At 36.1% G+C, this 25,360-nt stretch overlaps 1 protein-coding gene across 2 annotated transcripts in view; it reads right to left on the minus strand.

Annotated features, from left to right (window-relative positions):
* Nucleotides 1-22,841: 22,841 nt before the first annotated feature.
* IGF1 (insulin like growth factor 1) overlaps nucleotides 22,842-25,360 on the minus strand; it is a 72,713-nt gene continuing 70,194 nt past the window's right edge. For both annotated transcript variants that reach the window (XM_042993049.1, XM_042993050.1), the window contains exon 4: nucleotides 22,842-24,698. In XM_042993049.1, the coding sequence (XP_042848983.1) occupies nucleotides 24,639-24,698 (60 nt within the window). In that variant the 3' untranslated portion in view covers nucleotides 22,842-24,638. The remainder of the gene's footprint in view (nucleotides 24,699-25,360) is intronic.

Below are 25,360 nucleotides of genomic sequence, written 5' to 3' on the forward strand. Positions count from 1 at the left end.
GCACTGGGGTGCCATTTTTATATTTTCCCTCTAACCTGCTAGCATCATAGGGCAGGGAAGGGTGTTATTCCCATGGCCCTGCCAAAGCCACATATGTAGACCACACAGGGTATGCCCCTGGAGCACCTAGGTAAGGTGGCCAGAGGGGATTCTCTTTCTGGGCCCCATGGATCTGAAACAGAGGGACAGTTCCTGGTAGGTTACCACTCCAGGGCGCCGCACATACAGCAGACCAAAACATATCCTAGTCTTCCTGTGAAAAAGGCCTATCTACTTGTCTTGGACCTTCAGCCTGAGGGGCAGACTCTAGGCTTACTACACATCTAGAGGCTCTCAAGGAACATAGACCAGAGGATACCATTTTTGTACTTTCTCTTGGCCTCACAGCAGCTCATCAGTACCTCCCAGAAAGGAGCTCATATACTTGTCTGGAGCCCTGATTTTTGCAACGTTGCCAAGGAGATACCCCCAGATCACCTGGTTTGAAAGCCAGCAGGATTTACAATTGCAACCCCACAGGACTGTGTATGTTTACACATTTTTAAAGCTGCTTTCTGATGTTCTAGCTTCCAATCAGCCTAAAACTAGGTGGTGACCGAGATCCCTCCCTCTGGAACATTTGACACATCTCAACAATAGGGTTCTATCAAGAATAAATCAGGCTGCTTGGACAATAACAAAGGCTCAAGAGACAACCAAGAGCTAGGGCAAGGTTAAATAATGTTCATCTTCTATACAAGGCTACTACTTCAAGACTGGGAGAGATGTTTCACCTAATACATAAAAACAAACACTGAGAGTCAAGCAAAATGAGGTAACAGAGGAATATGTTGCACATGCATGATGAAAGAACAAAATAAAACTCCAGAAAAAGCCTTAATAAAACATAGATAAGTAATTTACTTGGTAAAGAGCTCAAATGGACATAAATATGCTCTCTGAACTTGAACTTGAACTTGAATATGCTCACTGAACTTAGACATAAATATGCTCACTGAATGGATGAACACAGAGTTTCAACAAAGAGAAAGTATAAGAAAGTACCAAACAGAAGTCACAGAACTGAAGAATACAATAATTATATAAAAAGCAGCAAGGGAAAAACAACTTGTTAGGTATAAGGGAACCCCCATAAGACTGTCAGCAAATTTCTCAGCAGAAACTTTGCAGGCCAGAAAGGAATGGCATGATATATTCAAAGTGCTGAAAAGAAAATACTTCCAACTAAGAATATTCTACCTGGCAAAGTGATCATTCAGAATTGAAGAAGAGATAAAGAGTTTTCCAGCTAAGTAAGAGCTAAGGGAGTTCATCACCTACTAAACTGCCTTTAGAAGAAATTATATAGTAAAGTTAATGGATCAATCAATTATAAAGCTAGTATGAAGGTTAAAAGATGAAATTAGAAAAATAACTATAGCTACAATACTTAAGAGATACATAAAATAAAATGTGATATCAAAAACATAAAACATAGAGGGTGGGAAGTAAAAATGTAGAGTTTTAGAATGCATTCAAATTTAATTCACTATCTATCTATCTATATATGCCTTGTGGTAACCATAAAAAAAAACCTATTGTAGATACACAGAAGGTAATGAGAAAGGAATCTAAGCATAACACTATAGAAAAACCACAAGGAAAGAAAGCAAGAGAAAAAGAGAAGAACTACAACACAACTAGAAAATTAACAAAATGGCGGTAAGTACATACCTACAATAATTATTTTAAATATAAATGGATGAAACTCTCCAATCAAAAGACATAGGGACTGAACTGTAAAAAAAAAAAAAAAAAAAAAAAAAAAAAGAGATCTATATGTGTACTGTCTACAGGAGATTCACTTCAGATGTAAGGACACACAGAGACTGACAGTGAAGGAATGAAAAAGATATTTCATGCAAATGGAAACCAAAGGAGGCTGGAATAACTGTAGTTATATCAGACAAAATAGACTTTAAAACAAAGACTGTAATATAAGACAAAGATAGACATTACATAATGATAAAGGGGTCAATCCAACAAGAAGATAAAATTTACAAATTTTTATGCACTCAACATGACAGCACTTAAATATATAAAGCCAATATTAATAGACTTAAAGGGAAAAATTGACAGTGATACAATAATAGTAGGGGACTTTAATACCCAATTTACACCAATGGATAAGTTATTCAGATAGAAAATCAACGTCAGCCCTGAATGACACATTAGACAAGATGGACTTAATAGATATATGCAGAGCATTTTATCCAAAATCAGCAGAGTATAACATTCTTCTCAAGTGCACATGGAACATTCTCCAGGATTGAACATGTATTAGGCCACAAAATAAGTCTCAAAAAATTTAAGAAGATTGAAATCATATCACACATTGTTTCCAACTACAATAGTAGGAAACTTACAAGAATAAAATGGAAAAAAACCCACAAATACATGGAGGTTAAACATGTGACTGAATAACCAATGGGTCAATGAAGAAATCAAAGGAGAAATAAAGAGAAATAAAAATACCTTGAGACAATGAAAATGGAAATACAAGATACTAAAATCTGTGGGATGCAGCAAAAGCAGTTCTAAGAGGGAAGTTTATGGTGATACAGGCCTACCTCAAGAAACAAGAAAAATCTCAGATAAACAATTTAACTTTACACATAAAGGAACTAGAAAAAGAGGAAAAGTTAGTAGAAGGAAATAATAAAGAGCAGAAATAAATTTAATGGAGACTAAAGAGATAATAGAAAAGATCAATGAAAGTAAGTTGTTTCTTTGAAAAGATAAACAAAATAGACTAATCTTTAGCTTGACTCATGAAGAAAAAAAAGTGCAAGGATTCAAATAAATAAAATCAGGACTGAAAGAGGAGATGTTACAACTGATACCAAAGAAATACAAAGAATCTATAAACAAGTATATGCTAACACATTAGACAACCTAGAAGAAATGGATAAATTCCTAGAAACGTGGCACAAAAACAGACACATAGACCAATGGAATCGAATAAGAAACCCCAGAATTAGACCCACAAATGTATGGCCAACTCATCTTTGACAAGGTAGGAAAGAACATCCAATGGAAAAAAGACAGTCTCTTTAACAAATGGTGCTGGGAGAACTGGACAGCAACATGCAAAAGATTGAAACTAGACCACTTTCTCACACCATTCACAAAAATAAACTCAAAATGGATAAAGGACCTGAATGTGAGACAGGAAACCATCAAAACCTTAGAGGAGAAAGCAGGAAAAGACCTCTCTGACCTCAGCCGTAGCAATCTCTTACTCGACACATCCCCAAAGGCAAGGGAATTAAAAGCAAAAGTGAATTACTGGGACCTTATGAAGATAAAAAGCTTCTGCACAGCAAAGGAAACAACCAACAAAACTAAAAGGCAACCAACGGAATGGGAAAAGATATTTGCAAATGACATATCGGACAAAGGGCCAGTGTCCAAAATCTATAAAGAGCTCACCAAACTCCACACCCGAAAAACAAATAACCCAGTGAAGAAATGGGCAGAAAACATGAATAGACACTTCTCTAAAGAAGACATCCAGATGGCCAACAGGCACATGAAAAGATGTTCAACGTCGCTCCTCCTCAGGGAAATACAAATCAAAACCACACTCAGATATCACCTCACGCCAGTCAGAGTGGCCAAAATGAACGAATCAGGAGACTATAGATGCTGGCGAGGATGTGGAGAAACGGGAACCCTCTTGCACTGTTGGTGGGAATGCAAATTGGTGCAGTCACTCTGGAAAACAGTGTGGAGGTTCCTCAAAAAATTAAAAATAGACCTACCCTATGACCCAGCAATAGCACTGCTAGGAATTTATCCAAGGGATACAGGAGTACTGATGCATAGAGGCACTTGTACCCCAATGTTTATAGCAGCACTCTCAACAATAGCCAAATTATGGAAAGAGCCTAAATGCCCATCAACTGATGAATGGATAAAGAAATTGTGGTTTATATACACAATGGAGTACTACGTGGCAATGAGAAAGAATGAAATATGGCCCTTTGTAGCAACGTGGATGGAACTGGAGACTGTGATGCTAAGTGAAATAAGCCATACAGAGAATGACAGATACCATATGGTTTCACTCTTATGTGGATCCTGAGAAACTTAACAGAAATCCATGGGGGAGGGGAAGAAAAAAAAAAGAGGTTAGAGTGGGAGAGAGCCAAAGCATAAGAGACTCTTAAAAACTGAGAACAAACTGAGGGTTGATGGGGGGTGGGAGGGCGGGGAGGGTGGGTGATGGGTATTGAGGAGGACACCTTTTGGGATGAGCACTGGGTGTTGTATGGAAACCAATTTGACAATAAATTTCATATATTGGGAAAAAAATCCAGTAAAAAGCAAAAAATAAAATAAGATAGATAAATTCCTAGAAACGTATAGTCTTCCAAACTCCTTTTATATGGCCAGAATTATCCTGATGCCAAAAGCAGATAAAACATATCACAAAAACAAATTACAGACCAATATCCCTGATGCATATAGATGCACCACCACTCCCCCCGCTCAACACAACAAAATATTACAAACGAAATTCAGCAATGCATTAAGAGGATCATTCATTATGATCAAGTGGGAGTTATTCCAGAGATGTCAGATGGTCCAACATTCACAAATCAATCAATGTGACATACAACATTAATGCAATAAAGGGTAAAAAACCAAATCATCATCTCAATGGATGTAGAAAGTCAGCATCCATTTATGATAAAAACTTTCAGTGAAATGAATATAGAGGAAATGTAACTAAACATAGTAAAGTTCACAAATGACAAGCCCAAAGCTAACATCAAACTCAACCGTGCAAAAACATTCAGCATTTGATCAGGAACAAGACAAAGATGCCCTCTCTCACCAGTTTTATTCAATCACTTTTATTCAAGTAGTAGCTGGAACAATTAGACTCTTAGGAGAAAAAATGAAAGGTATTTAAATTGAAAAGGAAGAAGTAAAACTGTCACTATTTGTAGATGACATGATTTTACATACAGTTGACCCTTCAACAATGCAGCATCTAAGGATGCTGACCCTCTGCACAGTTGAAAATCTGTGTATAACTTTTGACTCCCCCCAAATTTGACTTAATTCCTAATAGTCTAATGTTGACCAGAAGCCTTTCCAATAACATAGTTGATTAGCACATATTTTGTGTATGTATTTTATTACTGTATTCTTACAATAAAATAAGCTACAGAAAATGAACATGTTATTAAGAAAATCATAAGGAAAAGAAAATATATTTATAGTACTGTACTATATTGAGAAAAATCCATGTATAAGTGGATGCACAGAGTTCAAACCCATTTTGTTCAAGGGTCAACTGTATAGAAAATCCTAAAGCTCCACTAAAAACTTTTGAGCTAATAAACAAATTCAGTAAAGTTGCAGGGTACAAAATCAATATACAAAAATATGTTGTGTTTTTATACGCTAATAATAAACTATCAGAGAAATTAAAACAATTCCATTTATAATTGCAACAAAAAGAATAAAATACCTAGGAATAAATTTAACCAAGGAGGTGAAAAACCTATACACTGAAAACTGACATTGATAAAAGAAATTGAAGAAGACACAAATAAATGAAAAGATATTCCATGCTCATGGATTGGAAAAATTAATAGTTAAAATGTCCATATTATCCAAAGCAACCTACAGATTCAATGCGATCCTTATAAAAATTCCAATGACTTTTTTCACAGAAATATAAAAAACATAAAGTTTGTATGGAACCACAAAAGATCCCAAAAGACAAAGCAATCTTTATAAACAACAAAGCTGGAGGCATCACACTTTCTAATTTCAGACTATATTACAAAACTATAGTAATCAAAACAGTGTGGTGTTGGCATAAAAACAGACATATTTATCAATAGAACAGAACAGAAAGCCCAGAAATAAATGGATACATATATGGTCAATTAATTTATGCCAAAGGAAGCAAAAATATTCAATGGGGAAAGGGCAATCCCTTCAATGAACAGTGTTGGAAAAACTAAACAGCCACATGCAAAGCATGAAACTATATCACTATCTTAAATCACACATACAAATTAACTCAAAATGGATTAACAATTTCAATGTAAGGCATGAAACCATAAAACTACAAGAAAACATAGGAGATTAATTCCTTGACATCAGTCTTAGAGATAGTTTTTTGTATTTGACTCCCAAGGCATGGGCAACAAAAGCAAAAAATAAACAAATGGGAGCACACCAAACTATAAAGCTTCTGCACAGTGAAGGAAATCATCAACAAAATCAAAAGGCAGCCTACTGAATGGAAGAAGGTATTTGCAAATCATATGTCCAATAGGGGGCTAATATCCAAAATATATAAAGAGCTTATACAATTCAATAACAAAACAAACCAACAATCTGATTAAGAAATAGGCAGAGGATTAATTAGACAGACTCATGAAAAGATGCTCAACATCACTAATCATCAGAGAAATTCCAATCAAAACCACAATGAGATATCACCTCAGATCTCTATTATCAAAAAGAAAAAAATAACAAGTGTTGGCAATGGTGTGGAGAAAAGGAAACCCTTGTGCACTGTTGGTGGCAATGTAAATTGGTACAGCCACTATGGAAAATAGTATGAAATTCCCTCAAAAAAATTAAAAATTGAAATATTATATGATTCAGCAATTCCATTCTGGGGTATTTATCTTAAAAAAATGAAAACACTAATATGAAAATATATATTCACTCCTACATTCATTGCAGCATTCTTTAGAATAGACAAGATATGGAGGCAACCTAAGTGCCCATGGATGAATGAATGGATAAAGAAGATGTAATGTATACATAATGGAATACTGTTCAGTCACACAAAAGAATGAAATCCTGCCATTTGTGACAGCATGGATGGACCTTGAAGGTATTATGTTAAGTGAAATATGCAAGACAGAGGAAGAGAAATACTGTATGATTTCACTTATATGTGGAATCTAAAAAAGAAGACACATGAACAAACAAAACTCATAGATACAGTAAACTCATTGGTGATTACCAGAGACGAGGGGGTTAGGGAGTATGCAAAATGGATAAAGGGGATCTATAACCAAGTATATAAAAGGTACACACTTCTACTTATAAAATAAATAAGTCATGGGGATTTCATGTACAGCAGGGTTACTATAGTCAATAGTATTATATATTGCAAAGGTGCTGAAAGTGTATATTTTAAAAATCCTCATCACAAGAAAAAAATTTTTGGTAACTTTACATAATGACAGATGGTAACTAGACTTATTGTGGTGATGATTTTGCAATGTATATAAATATTGAATTAATATGTTGCACACCTCAAACTAATATGTTATATGTCAATTACACTTCAATTTTAAAAATGGACACTTTAGAGTTCCAGTGTCTGAGAGTGCTGAACCAATTCGGGTAGAGCTTGAGGATTCTTATATGCAGCTGGCTTTTGCCTCACTGATGTGCAGGCCTAGAGTAATATCAGTAGTTATGGAACAGGAGGACATACTGGAGAAGCACCAGGAAGGCAGAATGCGAGGGCTTGATGGCTAAGGTGGCTACAGGAATGAAGGAAAGAAGGATCAAAGATAACTCACTTATACCTATTGTTTCTCAGTTCATTCACAAAAACAAAAAGAATACTGCTCATTTAATTAATGGAGAAGCTCTCAGAACAGTTTTTTTTTTTCTTTCAGAACAGCATTAACGAAGGAGCACCGAACAGTATTCTTCAAATGATTCTTTGATTTCAGAAAATAAATGCCTGATAGATTGCACAGTTTTTGATTAACTGTATGTTTACTGAAAGTTGAATGAAAGGAAAGCTTAATGCTATACATTTTCTCTGGTATATTTAACCTACAGTCACAAACGATTATATTGGCATATATTCTCAACTTCAAATAGACATTCTCGGCTAATACATTTCTCTACTAAGGTTGTCCTCCTACCTGCCACAAAAAATGTATTTTATACCTTTTGCTCCCACCTCAAACTTTGACCTCCACTCCCCACATTGCCCTCACTTTTTTTTCATTATATGTGTTTCAGTTGTACAGCATTATAATTCAACCTCTGTTTACACTACAAAGTGATAACCCCCAAGTCTAGTTATCACCCATCACCCTGCAGTTGGCCCCCTTTGCCCCTTTGCCCACCCCCAACCCCTTTCCCTCTGATAAGCACTGGTCTGTTCTGTGTATGTATGAGTTTTGTTTGCTTACATGTTTGGTTTTGGTTTTGGTTTTAGATTCCATACCATATGAGTGAAGTCATATGGTATTTTTTCTTCTTCTGACTTAACTCATTTAGCATAATACTCTTAAGTTCCATCCGTGTTGTGGTAAATGGAAAGATTTCATTCTTTTTATGGTTACCTTGAATCCTCCTACTTCACAGGGAATGTAGACGTCATCAGACATGCACAACCCATTTCTTTTGCTACCGGATTTATAAACCTACCTGCAGTCGCACTGCTTTCTTCCCTTTTGCTACCCTTCAGGAAGTATCCCTTCTCTTATCAAATAACTTTTTTTTTTCTTCAGGGGTCTGGATCTTATCCCTTCTAATCTTTTCAAGGAGTTTGTTCTTCAAGTTGTTCCTTTTCTCTATTTTAATCTTTGATCTTCACCTTTTTTACTGGGTCATTTCTCTTAACATACCTTCTCTAGTATCTTCCATTAAAAATAACTCTGGGGCCCACATTCCCATTGTGTCTCTGACACCTTCTTGATCAAAAGTTCTCTATATCTTTTTCTTCATTTCCTGACCTCTCATTAATTCTTTATTTTTGCCTTAATGTGTTGCTCTCTCTTGTCCAAAAATTAGTCAAGAAAAGCCACCAATATCTGCTATGATGCAAAAGTAACCTGCTAAACATTTTATCACCTTTCAATGTAGTGGAACACTGATAGTCTCCTTGTAACATTTTGTTGACCTCACTCAGTGCACCTCAGTGTTCTGGCTCTCTTTCTATATTTGTGACTGAAGCTTCTCAGAACCCCCTTCCTTTACCCAAACTGAGTAATGTAGTTCTTTGGGGTTTAGTCCTGGGCCCTCCAATCTTCTCCATACTCTCTCCTTAGGTGTTCTTATCCATTTTCTCTTTCTAAATTGTCTTCCTTTTTTCCTCCCTCCTTCCCCCACCTCTCTTCCTATCTCCTTTTTTTCTATCTATCTATCTATCTATCTATCTATCTATCTATCTATCTAACATCTATCTCCATAGAAAATGCACTGTTTTGTTTTCTATTGCATATATTATAGGCTACTTTAGATATAATTATAAATCTTAAATTTTTTTTAATGTTTATTTTTGGGAGAGAGAAGGAGAGAGAGAGAGAGCAGGGGAGGGGCAGAGAGAGAGGGAGACACAGAATCCTAAGCAGTCTCCAGGCTCCAGGGTGTCAGCACAGAGCCCGAAGTGAGGCTTGAACTCATGAACCACAAGATCATGACCTGAGCTGAAGTCAGATGCTTAACTGACTCAGCCACCCAGGTGCCCCTTGATATCATTCTAAAGCTTTCTTTGAACACCTAATCATATAGTTTATAGAGATATACCCCATTTTTCAAAACGACATGGTAGTGCTCATTACTGTGAATACATTCACAATTATTTAATCATTACCTCCCACCTCTGTCAACATTGATATTATTTACAGGTTTTTACTTTAATAAATAGTGGTGCATCAGATATCCTTGTGCTTTCCCCGATGCATACACTCGTGAGGACTTCTCTAGGGTAGTAAGTAGAATTGATGGAGGATATGGGCATTTTAAATTTTACTAATTACTGCCCACTCACCCTCCAATGAACTAGAATATACATCCACAAGTAGAATATGAGAATATGTTTTTCCACACTCTTGTCAATACTTGATATCACTAAACCTTAGAACTTTTACCAATATTATGAGTAAAAAATTCCATTTCACTGTGGCTTAGATTTTAATTTTTCTCACTATAAATGGGAGTGAGCACTCTTTTTCATATGACTATCAGCCATTTGTATGTTCACTTCCACAAGTTCTCTGTTCATATCTTTGCCCAATTTTATACTGGGTTATTTTTATTTTTATGTTGATTTATAGGAATTATGTGTAGATTCTGGGCAGTTTCTTCTGTTACGTATGTTCACGCTACTTAATATTCCTAAGCTCACTTTAGTCAATAGGTAATCATGAATACCTAATAGAGTTATTTTGAGGATTAATTGAGATAAGATATTTAAAGCCCTTCATCCAATACCTGGCACATAGAATTCCTCAAGAAATGGTTGCTGCTGCTATTGTTTATATTTTAATTGTTTTTATTTTATATGTTTATAATAAATAATATATTATTATTGTTTATATATCATATTATTATATTTTATTATTGTTTATTATATTTTTTTCATCACAAAATCCTACCACATTTTCCTCAGGCCCCAACTCAAGTTTTCATTCATTTATTCATACATCTCGTGAATCTTTATTGAGGACCTTATATGTATCAGAAACTGTTGTAGGTGCTGGAGATACATCACTGAGGTCAACCAACAGTAAGCAAGCCAATACATAAGCATATGTATAATATAGAGCCAGTGGGAAGTGCTATGGGGCAGGGTAAGGGGATCAAAAGGCCAAGACAGGGTATGCTATTTTAGATCGAGGCCAGGGATGGCATCTTTTCTTTTTCAGTGAAAACTGTGTGAAGTAGGAAGATCCATGGGAATACCTGGGAGAAAGAGCAAGTACTTTGTTCATGTATTTGTTTGTTTCCCATCTCACTCTTACTGTGATATACGACTATACTATACTATTACTATCATATAATGTTTTTTTTCATGACTATATTCCCAGAATGGTACCTCTCACACATTAGAACTCAATGAATTCCTATGAGATGAAAGCCAAATCCCTGACTTCAGAGAATCTACAATATGGTTGATGGACAAGTGTTACATAGAGGAAAAATAAACTAATGATGGATTAGTAGAGAATTAGATTCCTAATGAATGTACTGCTAATGAGGGGTTCAGGAGTTTAAAAGAGTGAAAAATCCAGGAAAATCCTGGCTTGAAATAGGCTAGAGAGACAGAATTTTAACATGAGCCACATGTTAAATGATGGCTAGCCTTTGGATATTTGGAAAAGAAGGGGGGCACTTTCCAGGTAGGGTGAATGGTTTATGCAAAGGTGGGATACATGTCAAAAGTTTAGTTGTAGTAGATATTGGGAAAATTTAAGATATCAGATTGGACATTTGAGACATCAGTATGTAGTCACTGAGGTTTTTGAGAAGATATGCTAACTAGGATTTTTAGAATTTTATATAAAATAGATTGGAGATGGGAGAGCTTATAGGCAGTCATTGCAACTGTTCAGAAGGCAGTAGGTGTTGCACTATGGTGATGTCTTTGGTGATAGACAGAAAGAGAGATATGAAAGATGTTTGAATAAAGATCTCAGGGGGATTTTGTTTTGGCCTAAATATGCATTGGATGGTCAAATGTGTTGCTAAGGACAACTCCAAGGTTCTTAACGTGATTGACTGAGTGATGGTGCCATAGACAAAAGTTCCAAATGGTAAATTCCTTTCAGGGGTAGGGGCTGAGAGAGGAAAGTGAGTAGAAGTCAAAGTGATGGAAGATATCCAAGTGGAAATTTCCAGTAAGACTTCAGATGACTAAGGGATTTAGAGAATGTAGTCTCTTTCCAAATATTTTTTTTCTTTTTGCCTATATAAAAAGTGTTTACTTTATGTGTTTCCCTGTGGCTCTGTTGATTACATTCTTATGTGTGGTTTGAAGCTCCTCTGCTTCAAACCTGTATTTGTTTTGGGCATGGTTGGAGTAGGGTGCTAATGAGCCCAAGGTCATGGGTTTGATCCCCAGAAGGGCCAGTTAGTTTCATGGAGAGGAAAACTGTGTTCTGTGGTTCACAGACTTCACCTCTAATCCTGTCTACTTGTCTCTAAACTATGTAGCATTGGTCCCAAGGCGGGGGACATGAGAAAGTATGAGTGATTATGTGCAATCCATTAAAACTACTGGAAGAGTGGCTTCACGTGGGTTTATCTGGGTTGCTTCTTCAAGAAATTTTGTTTGCCTTTCTTCAGAGATCATATTTTCAGAGACAACGTCATGACCAAATGCACATGGAACAGTATTGTTTATGGCCACCCACATCTGTTTTACCACATTTATTTACTTCTCAGGTAAAAGGCAGTATGATGATCCAAGAATGTGTTGTTCAGTGCAAGTGTCTTCTTGGAAGTATTTGAATATTATCAGTCTGACTTTGGGAATTGGCTTACTAATATTGTACAAATAAACCCTGGAGAACATGAATGTGCCCAAAAGACTCTCTAAGCAAACCTTTTACTGACATATTTTCCTTATCTTATCAGGCTGCTCTAGCTTGCTGCATACCCTTACTGGGAAATACAAGTCTACACTCAGAATTCTTGCGAAATGATCATACGTGGATGCAGCATAGAATGTGCTGTGTTTAAAAGAGTGACGGTGTTCATAGAACAACCTTTGGACAAACCCACAGAAGGCATCTTCTACATAAGTACAGAGTTGCCAAGATTTGCTGGGATAGCATCTGAAGTCTGTTTTTGTGGATACTGCATTTTCAAAAATCAATCCTAGAGGTTCTCAAATTGCTTTTCCAGTTGACTGATACACCCCTGGGTCCTGCAAGAGCAACCCAAAGAAGATTTGGAATAATGTTACACACATATTGAAAGATTCAAACTAAATCCTCAGTTTAAGAAGCACTTGAAAATAGGTTCACTTTTCTTTCAGGGACTCTTGTGTTTGCCACATCAGGGATATTTCTATTTGACATTATGGAAAATTTGAAAGGCTGAGTAGTAAGAGACTAGACCATCAAATATTATTTAACAGGTTGCCAAAAATTACAGTGATGACTTAGAAGAATACGGCATGGAACAAATATGACTAAAAGTAAAAGGTAGAATAACTGAAGTTATATGCTGATGAATTCAGGAAAACTGATTAAAAAGTTATTGGTATTTAGGTTGTGCATAATGAAACACAAGGGACTTATTTGCATTGTTTTCTTGAACTTATAGTAAAAGAGTAGTTATTTTGATATTATATAGGGACAGCCTGAAAATACCATATAAGCTCTTAAAAATCATTATATGGAAAGTTTGTACCTCTGATGGCTGGGCTGGGCCAGGGTGAATAAAAAGAAAGGATCAGTGACACAGCAAGAAAATGCTGGGCTCACATTTGTGATGCAAGGATTTTTAGGTTCCAACAGTTCTTTTCACTTGATTTTGCTGTCAGAATCAAATTAAGGAAAAAAGTGGTCACTTGGTCAGTGTCAGAAAAGTTGAGGCCTTGAACCAGAGCGTACATAGGAAAGGGTGTGACAAGCCAATGGAGAGAGTTCTACCTTGGGTATCTTAGGTCTTTAATTACCTCTCTCATGACTAATAAGACAATGGAAGTAGAGCTAATGAAGGAAATCGTACAAAAGTTAGGAATCACACTAAACAAGAGCTGATGAGCAGACCAATGCAGAACTGTGCCAGTGTTTTAATCTAGACATAGAGAAATTGAAAAGATGAAAAGAAAAAATTAATACAAAGTGATGAGTTTCCATAAAGGTTAATTTATTAAATTTAAGAAACTTCTATTTATTCTGAGATTATATCCATGATATTTAAATGCATTCCCTTGTAATTACAGAAAGATTCTTTTTAAATGTCCTTACTGTAGTCAAATATATTTTTCTACCTTATGTCAATTTACACGTTTATTTTTGGAAATTGCACTATTTTGAGAAATCTAGAAGTTTAGGGACTTACATGATAATGTTCAATCCTCAAATACTAATATTAGGTAGACTATTATTATTATTATTATTATTATTAATTTTTACAAAAGAGGAAACCGAGACTCACAGAAGTTGTTTTAATTTGTCCAAAGCAGCCAACTAGAAATGTCAGAACCACAACACAAACCCACATCTGCCTGATTTCGGTGCTCATGCTTCTTACCACCATGTTATCCCTGTGGGTATGAGTTAGGGTCCAGTGAGGGGAGCAGAAACCATTCTAGGTATTGTAAACAGAGGGTATTTAATACAGGTGATGGAAGAAATGAGTATCCAAATAAGAAAGGGGAGTCAACCCAGAGATCAACATCAGGAAGTCACTACCATCGTTGCAGACAGGAGGTGGTGTTCCCATCTGAGAAAAACCATCTGGGTGGGTCTAGGTCCCCTCCTGGCACAGGGTGCTACTCAGGGTGGGAGCAGGAACCATGAAGGACTTGCCATCAGTGCCAAAGATGCTACTTGAAACAGAGAGAGAAAATGGGGAATACACCCCGGCTTCTTCCTTCCTCCTGCCTTGCTTCTTTTGTCACAGTGCCTCTTATTAGGCAAACCTAGTCAGCAACCAGGGAACACAGGGACTGGGAAATGTCCCTTGTGAAATAGTGAATGAAGGGAATGTTGGGAAATGGGTATGAGCACAAACAGATAAACATTCTAGTGTAAAATATGTACCTTTTACTGTGGCTGTGAGGTCCAGAGATACCAGGAGAAACTTTTCAATATTAACAGTGTAAGAGAATTTATTTGGTATAGGAAGGGGATGGGAATGTTTCCATTTCCAAATGACCTTTAAAGCAGAGAGAGGGAAAAGAAATAAGAAGAGTATTTTGGTCTTAGGGTAACCTTGCCTTTGAGTATTTTAGGTTCTACGAGGGTGGCTGAAGTAGAAGTTCTGGGCCAAATAAAGTGGCAGAGCACAACCCTGGGTATGGTTTCTGCTTCTGATACTGTTGTCTCCTTCCTTCTTTACAGGAAAAATTACTTTCTCCTCACTGTCTCTCAGAGATTTGAGGTGGGAAGGACAGTCCCATAGTTGTGGGGGTGGAATGATAGATTCAACCATAGTACTTATATAGAGACTTGCCATGAATGGAGATGATGACCACCCCACACCCCACTCCCCATTTCCATTTGGAGAGAGACTGTTACTACTGTTCCCTGAGAAAGAGGTTGGGAGCTAAGTAGGAGCCACTGAGTTAAATAAACAAAGTAGAGCTAGGAAATTATAGGACAGTTACTCCATTTTTAACTTTCCTGGTAGTAGTCATTAAAAAGAGAAACCTCCTTTCTGGGCCACATTTCCTACCTTGCTTGAAATCCAAGGTCGAATTTTACTTCGGATGTGCTGCTGCAATTGTCTCAAATCCAATTTACATCTGTTTCTGTTTTTACTGATTGCTTTATTCTTTTCAAAATCATCTCATCCCATCACAGGGTGAAGGAAAGAACATTCAGAAACCAGATGTTATATTAACCATAACCATTATCCTTTATTGGATCCCAGAGAGATTTAATCTCTATCCATAAACAGGTGAGGAAGACACCAGCTTTCAGCTCAGCATTTATACTTTAAAGACGCCTCACTGAGAAGAGGGCAAACCCAGGGAGGATCCTAATTGGTATGTATAGCCCAGTGGTTCAGTTCTGTCAAACCCAAAGCTCCCCTTTATGGAACAAATATTTTATGATATACCCTTTAATGCCCCAAAGAGAAATTCATAGATAATGCTGACATATACAACTTCAACAAAAAACAAAATGTTGCCTGAACCATAATATAAGGGAGAACTAAAATGAAAATAGTTTATAATAGAATAACATGCATTACAAGATAGAAATGCTCAGGCACAACTCTATTAGAACACATAATGAAGTGGTCAGATGTTTACACTTATGTGGAGAATCATGAATGTGACAGCTGCAAGCAGACTGATCCGTTCAGAGAATGGAGAGATTCAAATAGCACAATTAGCATTGTCATCAATGATGTTTTTTTTTTTTTTCTAAAATAGTGGCAACACTGGGTAAAGTTCCAAATGAAATAAAGTACCACCTTCCTCTTAATTTACATGGTAATTACATTCCTGGAAAAAATCAGCTTATATTAAAGTTATGGAAGAATACTTTGAGCTTATGAATAAATTGGAGTTACAGTCTAGGCTTACGTGATTACAAATAGGTTTGTCATCTATGTGAAATGTCTGGAGTCCTAACCCCTGTCCGGCTAAATGCCAATAATGCCTTCCTCAATCATCATGACTGACAACCCCAAATGTCCTTACATGTTTCCAAAATGCCATTTGGGGCTAGCATTATACCCACTGGGAAGCCCTAGAGTGGTATAATTAAGGCCCTTTTGAAGGGCAGGGATATAAGAACATGTGTCTCATGAAACTCACCCCTTGAATCCACATTTGTCTACGAAGCCCCAATTCAACCATGTCCCTGGAGACCACACTGGCTGTGATAAGCTGTCAAGAGAACAATAGGCATATTGTTGCCAAAGTTCTTGGCGAGATTCTTCATCATCAGCTTCTAGTTTTACTTATGTGGGAATGGTTCATTTCTGGACTGTATAAGGACCCAAGTCATACCTCCTCATTGAGAAATCCCGAGATTGGCTTACCATGGGATGTTACAATCACTATATGAAGGACTATCAGGAAGTGACACTGCAGTGTGAATGAGCAGAGAAATGGCGACAGGTAGGGTTGAAGGCCCAGTTAGATCCGTTGGTTATTGAGCAAAAATGTTTACTTATGTTCAGAATATAATATTCATAAATTATCACTCAAAGGTGCAATTAACTATATTTTTTCCTATAGCATGTAAAACCAAACTTTAACAAGAATGTATCTGTCAGTATATGGAACTGACCTTGGGTCTGGATTGAGGCATGAATGGCAAAATAGTAAAAACGCAGGTTTTGATGTCCCCAGTTCCAGATTCAAGCCCACCCTGCCTGTGACCTTCAGTAAGTTAAATAATGTCTTTGAGTTTCCATTTCTTCATCTGTAAAATAGGGTTCATAACAGTGCCTGACTCAGAATTTTTATAAGGACTAATGAGATAATAGAGGTAAACCACTTGGCATAGTGACTGACCCATAGGAAGTGCTCAGCAAATATTAATATTATTAATCAACAATATTACCACTCTTACAGATCTTACAGGAAAGCAAAAATGTCATTTTAAAAAAGCAGCTGCAATTTTACTCAGACGACCTTGAAGGAAGACAAAATTCCTCTTAGGGACAGAATTGCTCTTTTGTTTAGGAAAAATCACCTTTGGGGCATATTCAGTAATAAAAAGTGAGCAGGCCCTCCTCCCACTCCCAACAAGGGTGAAGCTGTGACAGGGAAGATTGCTCTGCATGAGAATGAAATAGAATGTCCTTGAAAGTTCTTTCTAAGGGAGAGTTTGAAGGATTGGATAGGAAGTAATTCCAGGGAGAGTTTGCTGAGGAGAGGAAGGGGTCTTACTAAAATGACAAGAGACACTTGAGCAGCCAGAGATTCCTTAATGGATTTTAGTGACAGTGATGTTTGACATTGGCAGCAGATTTCTGCCCCATGCTTAATTGCCTCCCACTTCATCATCCCCAGAGCCTTCAGTGAAAGGCGGTACCCACATTAGCCTAGTGTGAAGGAAGGGAGAAAAGTATTGTCTAGGGGGGAAGGTGGAGAGAAACAATGCGGTTAGAAGCTCATGGCCACTGGAAGCAAGATGCTGAGCACAAATAGGACAAGGAAGCCTGGAAAATGTCAGTGTCAAAGGAGAGCCGCAGAAACTCTGAGGGAGTCACAGAGTAACGGTGAGCTGCACGTGGGAAAATAATAAACTGGTATTGCTAGGAGTTTCTTAAAATAAGTACGAGACTCCTGAGCCTTTTAGACATTTAGGTAACTTTCCAAATAGTTCATGGGAGGTTTAAGAAAAGGCAAATAGAATGAAATGCTTTCATATAACAAGAGGGAAATTACTGATCTTTCCACTTTGTGCTTCCACAAATACTGCTATGAGTTTGATATTCAGTAAAGAGTTAGAAAAATTTATTGAAATAAAAACCCAATGCTGAGAGACCACATTCTGATGGAACCACACAATATTGGGAGTGTATTGAATGCTACTTGTAGATGTGTCCTACATGATAGAAAATCTTTTCCCAGACCATTTGTGTCATGGATTATAACTCACTGTTGGGTTACAGTGAGTGGGGTCAGTTACTTAAACCTGCTTTATTGTTAATGCATATATTGTACAATTCATACATCTTTTACATAGTTTGTACAAGTTCTTTGAAACATTTATTGTTAAATATAATCTGTAAATTCTATAAGATATCTCCATCCTGGTATATGATTAGTTTTATTTTTCTGGGTAAATTTTTTTGTTTATTTATTGCAGTGATTTAATTAATAAAAATGCTACATAACAATAGAATTCTTAAGGAATGACACATTACACCAACATTGTCCAAAAGAACTAATTAATCAAACATGATTCATTTTAATGTAATTACTAAAGAAAGATATATCATTTTATTATGACGCTCTAGCCATACATTTTTCCAAATATGGTTACTTAACAGTAAATGTAAGATAACGATTCAGTTAGTTACAGTTTTAGAAGTCATTAGGATTGATATCCTCTGCCATAAGTGAATAATGATTTCAAATGCAATCAGAATTAATTTAATAAAAAAATGCCTTTGAACTAAGACAGATATAATGAATGACCAATCATTATTTTCTTGTTCCAAAGTAGCAGGGAAAAATTCAGTGTCTGTAAGTGTCTTTATCACACCTGGTTTGTAGGTGTGAAAAAACAAACAAACATATGAATCAAAGCACATGATATAATCCCAGTTCTCATAGTTCATTAACTCTCTTAGTAACAAGAGATCTGACATGGTACTTGGGGCCTTTATGTAAACTGAATACAAGCTGCATGGTGTTTGAAAGTTTTTAATATTTGAATAGACATTTTAATGATACACAGACACAGATAAGAGATGTGAGTAGACAGTTTGAGGTTGCAGACTCCCTCCTGCAGTGTGTTTAGCAGCAGGTACAAGATAAATATCCAAACAAAATCAGATTAAGAGATTCACAGAAGTGACTTTGCACTGGGTAGGTAAAGGGGGCCAGTGGGTGGCTTGGAAGGGATTTTGAGTTTTGTTTTTATTTTTCCTACTTTTACATCAGTGTAGTTTGGGTAAAAGAAAATGAATATAATGTTTACTTTTAGGCTACAGTAGGCCTGGGCAATTAAAAGAAAGGGCAGATTCTAAGTCTTATGAAAGGTCATTTTGAAGGTGACAGGTGATTCAGCAAGGACTAAGTAGGAGAAACTATCTCCATCTTAAATCACATTTCAATTGGGCAGTAACATTTGGACTTTGTGTTCTCCATTTTCAAATGAAAAAAAAATTTTTTTTCCCTTCAAAGACCTTATCAATGACAGCTGAAGAATGGGGAGAAAGAAGGACCATGTTTAAGATCAATGTGTAACCATAAATTAAGAGGGAACATGAGGAGTATTTATTTTTAAAGAGGTCCCTTTAATTCCAGGGTTTCAGCCTGGTCACCCCTTTATAAAATTTTGAGGCAGATACTAAATGAATGACTGGGAGGAATAGAAACAGTTTCAAAAACTCCCTGGGCCTCTGTCTTATCTATGAGAGGTTTCCCCAAAAAAGTATTGTTCCAGATAGGACTTGGTTATTTCAGTTGGTATCTTTATCCTGTACCATATGCACTTAAAGCTTCAGACAGTCTTCTCATATCCTTTTTTTAAATAGAAATCACACACACAAAAATACCTATGTATCAGTTTCTAATACCTAATAGGAAAGTCTTTTAGAATATTAAAATAGCAATAAGCAAATATGTACTATAAGATTAAACACTAGCATTGAAAACAAACAAACCAAAAACAAAGAATCAACTAAATTTTCTTCTTGTTTTTGCCCCCTCATATTCTGAACTTCATGATCATTGCAGGCAAGGGGCATAAATAATTCTTGTATTAAAAAATCAGATTTATCTTTTGAAAATATTGTTGGGAAAGCACAGGTGATTTGAGTGGGAATGTTCTTTCTTATGAAAAGAGCCAAACAGGATCTGTCTCTAATAAATTAGTATACTCTTTTAAGATTAAAAATAGCAAAAACATTTTAAATAGTCTGATTATAGTTTCAACAAGTCAAACATACACTTCTATCTAGCCTATAGTTTTAAAGAGTCTATGTGGGTTTAACTTATCATCCCTCATTCCAATACAAAAAAAGAAAAGAAGAACCAAGTCATTTTTGAACATTAAGATATTCATAAAGACTGTATAAAGTAAAAAACAAAACAAAACAAAAAACCCAAAACAAAAAAATCTTCACAGATTGTTAGCCATCTCTTTCAACGATTTCTCATAAATTCTTCTCTTTCCTTATCAGTAGATAACCCCCATCTCATAAGGAAATACTTTCCAACACTTCCCAATGAGATCAGTGATTGCTTTTTATGAGAGCTACTGCTCTTTGAGATGTTTAGATGAAGGGAGAATATCTTCTATAAACCAGTAAATGCCAAAGAATGACTTAAGGGGGATATGGCAGAAGCTATTTTTAGCAGATTTAATCTATGCCTTTTTTCTCTTTGTTTTTATTTTCTCCACTTGCTGAATATCCGTTTTTAGAGCAGAGAGCACAAAAATCAATAAGTAACTTTATCATCTTTTGTTCTGCCAGTTGCCTGTAAGGTCCTCCCCGCCCTCCATTTATACTCTATGCTCTTGATTAAGGTATTTAGATTGGATAATATATTGCTAATTTTTCTGAGTTTGAGAGCCGGCAGAATAATGGAGGCTTCTAACTTCAGAAAAATGCCATCTTCTGCCTCCACACCCCCAAACTCACAATTTGGTGAACAGTACGCTACTTGTGAGTGATAAAAAGTTGAAAGGTGGTGGTGACTAGACCTAATGCTATTTTATTAAGCCATCTATCTATAGAATTGTTGTTTTCATACTTTAAAAAAATATGTCTATGCTTTCTTTTTTTTCTTTTTTTTCTCTTTTTTTTTTTTTTTTTTTTAGTCAAGTACTTTCTTAAAGAAACAATAGCACCACATTGGCATAGCTGGCCAAACAATAAATGGGAAAGCAAAATGTGCTACATCTTCCATTCAAGCAGTCTCCCAAGTGCATAAACTAGTAACAGAAACCCTGGAGCCACAGTGCATGAGATGGTTTCATCTACATAAACATTGACATTCCAAGGAGGGGATGGATTCTCAAGGGAGGCCAGGCTTTTTTTTTTTTTTTTTCAATAAGATTTTCCAAGGAAGTGATTTCTTCTGAGTATTCCATTGGACCCTTAGGATGAGCGTGTGTGTGTGTGTGTGTGTGTGTGTGTGTGTGTATACATACATGCACATGCATGTGTGTATGGAGGAGTGGGTATTGCAAATTTTTCTCTATCTCTAGAAGAGTAGATTCTCATGTAAAGATACATTAACTTTTTCAGTGGAGCCTCCTCATCTTAAAGTCTTCAAAAGATACTGTTCAATTATTTGGGGAATTGGGAACAGAGATTTGATGTAGGTAATTCAGTATTGTCAGTTAAACTAGAACTAAGTCTGTTATTACCAATATTGACAGCTTTTTCATAAACATTTTGAAATTGCCTCATTTGAGAAATCAAAAGCAAAGCTTATAAAAGTTTTGACTTGTGAAATTTCAGGTGCTCCTTTCTATCAATCCTGTGTCATTCTGCTGTAGAGTATGGCATCAAGTGACTTTTGAAGTTTTACATTGATTTGTCTTCTAGTTTTATTTCATTTTAAAATAAGATAGTTGAGTTAGTATAATTAGTTAATTTTTAATTCATTGATTTATGGTATAAAGGAGAGGATTATATGTTGGAAAAATTAAGAAAGATAATATGACTTTGCACATTTAAGCTTTCCTCACTGGGGTATTTTTGGCTGTGAATAGAATTATTAAGTGAATCAAATAAGTCATAGACACTCTTAGAATTACCATATTCAACTGTGTCTGGAAACTCATAGGTCTGCAGAGGATTACAGGTAAAGTTTTGCTGGGAAACAGTAATTTTAGAAGGTATACATAAAGAACACGAAATAAAAAACCAGAAGTGCCATTTTGGGAAGAGGGGTCAAGCACCTAATTCCATCGAACACATCTGTCTGGAAAATAGATGAAGGGCAAAAATGAGTTACAGTTTCTTTTACATTTGTCTGTAGTGATCAGAACATTGCTCAGCATGACAGAGGTGCTCAATTCAAATAATGCTGAGGGTCTGAGGGTTTAAACACTTTTTGGCTGAGCAGAGGTACCTGCTCTATAGGCCTTCTTTTGGGTATGTCTGAAGATCCAGGAAGTCAGACTTTTTCTGGTCTCTCAACCCTGAGGTGAACCAGTGGGATGAAAACTAAAGCTGTTATTTTTGTTTTCTATGTACACTTTCTAAGAATAAAAGGGATACAATTTGCATGAAGTAATCAAGCCTGGTTGCTTTTCACCAAAAAGTTTGAAGGCAGATAAAAAGATCTAAATGATGGATGATTCATTGTTCTAATAAGAAAATCTTGATAAGTAGATGGGAAACATTTTCTAGGCCACCATGGGCCTGTCCTCTCTGTTGGATTTTCTTGGTATCAATTTTCAGTTGAATGGATAAGATGCACCCACAGCGGGTCAGGGGTCACTTCTGTAAGCAGACATGAAGGAAAATTTCTAGTTTTGGAGAAAAATTTTGCCTCTCAACTAGCAACTCTAGTCAAGTATATTTTAACATAAATTAAAAAAATATATATATATAAGTAAATACAGCTAAGGAGAAGCACAAATTTATTAAAGTAATTTTGTGATTTTTAAAAATTAGATATTATTTAAATATTTGAAATCTTAAATATTTGAAACCATTTTTTTAGATTGCCCAAAGAGAAAGAATAACTATATTGTTGAAAATGAATAAAGTTATCATTTATAATATCGCAAAAAGTATTACCACATTACTAGTAACTGCCCGGAAGAGTCAGGTGGAGTAGTTGCTGTTTCACTGGTGGAAATCTTTTTTTTTTGTTTCTTTTCCTTTCTCTCTTTTCATTTTGTATTCATAAATCCAAACGCAGAATTCAGATCAAATGTAAGTCAGACATTTCTAAGTTATTTTGAAAAGTGTTTTAAAGGAGATGGAGCTGTTAGCTTTTAACAACTAGATAGTTGGATAGTTCATTGGATAGCTTCATTGACAAGAATTAGCATGTCAGGAGCATTTGGCTAATCAATTTTCTAGCTATATTGCAGATGGGCTGTTTATAGAATTCCTGGCATCCCAGCAACTCAAGGGCTCTGACCGTGTGCCCTCATAGCAACCCAGGAGAAAATCTGGAGCGTTATCTTTTTAATCCTCATACCACCCCTGTGAGGTAGGTAGATGGCATATTGCCCCCATTTTGTAGATGAGGAAACTGAGGCACAGAGAGGTGAAGTGACTTGCCCAAAGTCACACAGCGGTGAGTCCAAGACAGAGTGGGCAGATGTTTGTTTCTTCAGTGAGAAATAGAAACCAGGACGTTAAATTCCTAGCCTTCTGCTTTTTCCACTCCTCTCTAGACTCACCAATCAAATTTGCATCAGCGGACTTTGTGTCTTAAGTTTCTCTTGGAAGGCATAATTGCAGGAATTTTGCCTTCTTTCCCAAATGGATGGATTTTTAGTACCCTTCCCCTTTGTGTCATTTTTGGCTCCAGGCTTCTTTTGTTTTGCTTTCACCTTTTACCGTTTTGGCCAGACTCTTTCATATAACAAACTACAAAATAGCACCATTGTACTAAAAAACAGAGTTTTACATACTGTTTGTGATATATCTTGTATTCTTGATATGCTAAATTTACATAGTGCTCTATATGGAAAAAATAAAAAGAGAGAAATTACTAATCAGGTTGCACACTAACTCATCATTTGAAAGAAGTGTTGAGAGTTTGAGACTTTCTATGCTTAAAACATATGCCTAAAAATGATTGGCCTCAAAACTGCAACTACTTGCATTTTTTTAGCAGGATGTGGAAAAATAAAGCTTTGTGTCTAAAATAAATGCATCCAACTTATATTTGGTACAAATGCCACAGATGGAATCTTTTGGGTTAAAATCTTTTGGGTGTGCTACTGGACTGCTTGTTACTGCTCTTGAGGAGGCCAAATTTGGCAAATATAAAGATGATGAGGTGGGAGAGGGGGTGAAGATAGACAAACAAGATTATCAGACACTGTAAAACAAACGGCCTGTGTTGCGTAGAAAGAAGTGCAAATAAAAAAAAAATTAATAAACCACTTAGACAAGGCTGCTGAATGAATGGCTCCAGCAGCCAAGACTCAGAGACAAATTTAGTGCAACTGGATCTATACAACGCCCATGCATTTGTGGCTCTTGAGAGGCAGGGACTAAGAAATATATATATATATTTCTTTTTTTCTCTATAGAACATTATTGTTAAAGGATCAACAGCAATCTACCAACTCCAGGACCATTTTTGCAAGGTGCAAAGCTTTTAACAATCACTCTTAAAGACAATGTTGGAATGTTTACTTGCGTATTTCATTGGGGGGAAATGCCCATCCTTTGAAATGTCATCAAACTTATTTTTTGGTAGGTCTTCTGGTGTTTATCAGGTAACTCATACAGAGCAAAGGATCCTGCCGGTGGCATGTCATTCTTCACAATTCAGGACGGTCTTCCTACATTCTGTAGTTCTTGTTTCCTGCACTCCCTCTACTTGCGTTCTTCAAATGTACTTCCTAAAAATAAAGGAGAAAAAGTGACATTAACTTGAAGTTTTATGTACCCTACCCATCTATTTGTAACATGGGGTTTCAACCTTTCCTATTTTGTGCCTCATCAGTCAATCTCATAGAGAGCTTGGGTCTGTTTTTTTTTCCTAAGAAAGAAGTGGATAGGCCTTTAGTTTTTACTTTAGTCGAACCTCACTCAGGCTACTTTTATGTGCCCTTGGTGTCATGAGGACCACAAATTGCTTTATAAACACACAGAAATATGTTTCTATTCAACTGCCGCCATCACAGATTCATTGACAGGTAGGAGATTCTGAAAAATTGAGAATTCTGGCCTGTGGCATCTTTCCCCGGTGAAAGAAAAATAAAAAAAAAAAATTTAAAAAAGAACACATTCTGGGGTCATCCTCTATTGTTTTATTGCATTTTGTTCTATTTTAATTATTGTAAAAAGGAGACATTTCTTTTTCATTTTTATTTTTTTCTTCTTTGGACAGAGGGAAAGTTTTAGAAGTAGAAGATTGGGAGGTTTTATAATTGATTTAGAATCTATCAAATCACAGACATACTGAGCTGGGTTTGAATCTTGGCTCTTCCATGTTTAGTTATGTGTGAACTTGTGCAAATGGCAGTCTTTTGTGTCTCAGTTTCATCTATAAACTGGCATA

The sequence above is a fragment of the Panthera tigris genome, chromosome B4 (assembly GCF_018350195.1).
Source record: "Panthera tigris isolate Pti1 chromosome B4, P.tigris_Pti1_mat1.1, whole genome shotgun sequence".
In the NCBI taxonomy this organism is placed as follows: Eukaryota; Metazoa; Chordata; class Mammalia; order Carnivora; family Felidae; genus Panthera; species Panthera tigris.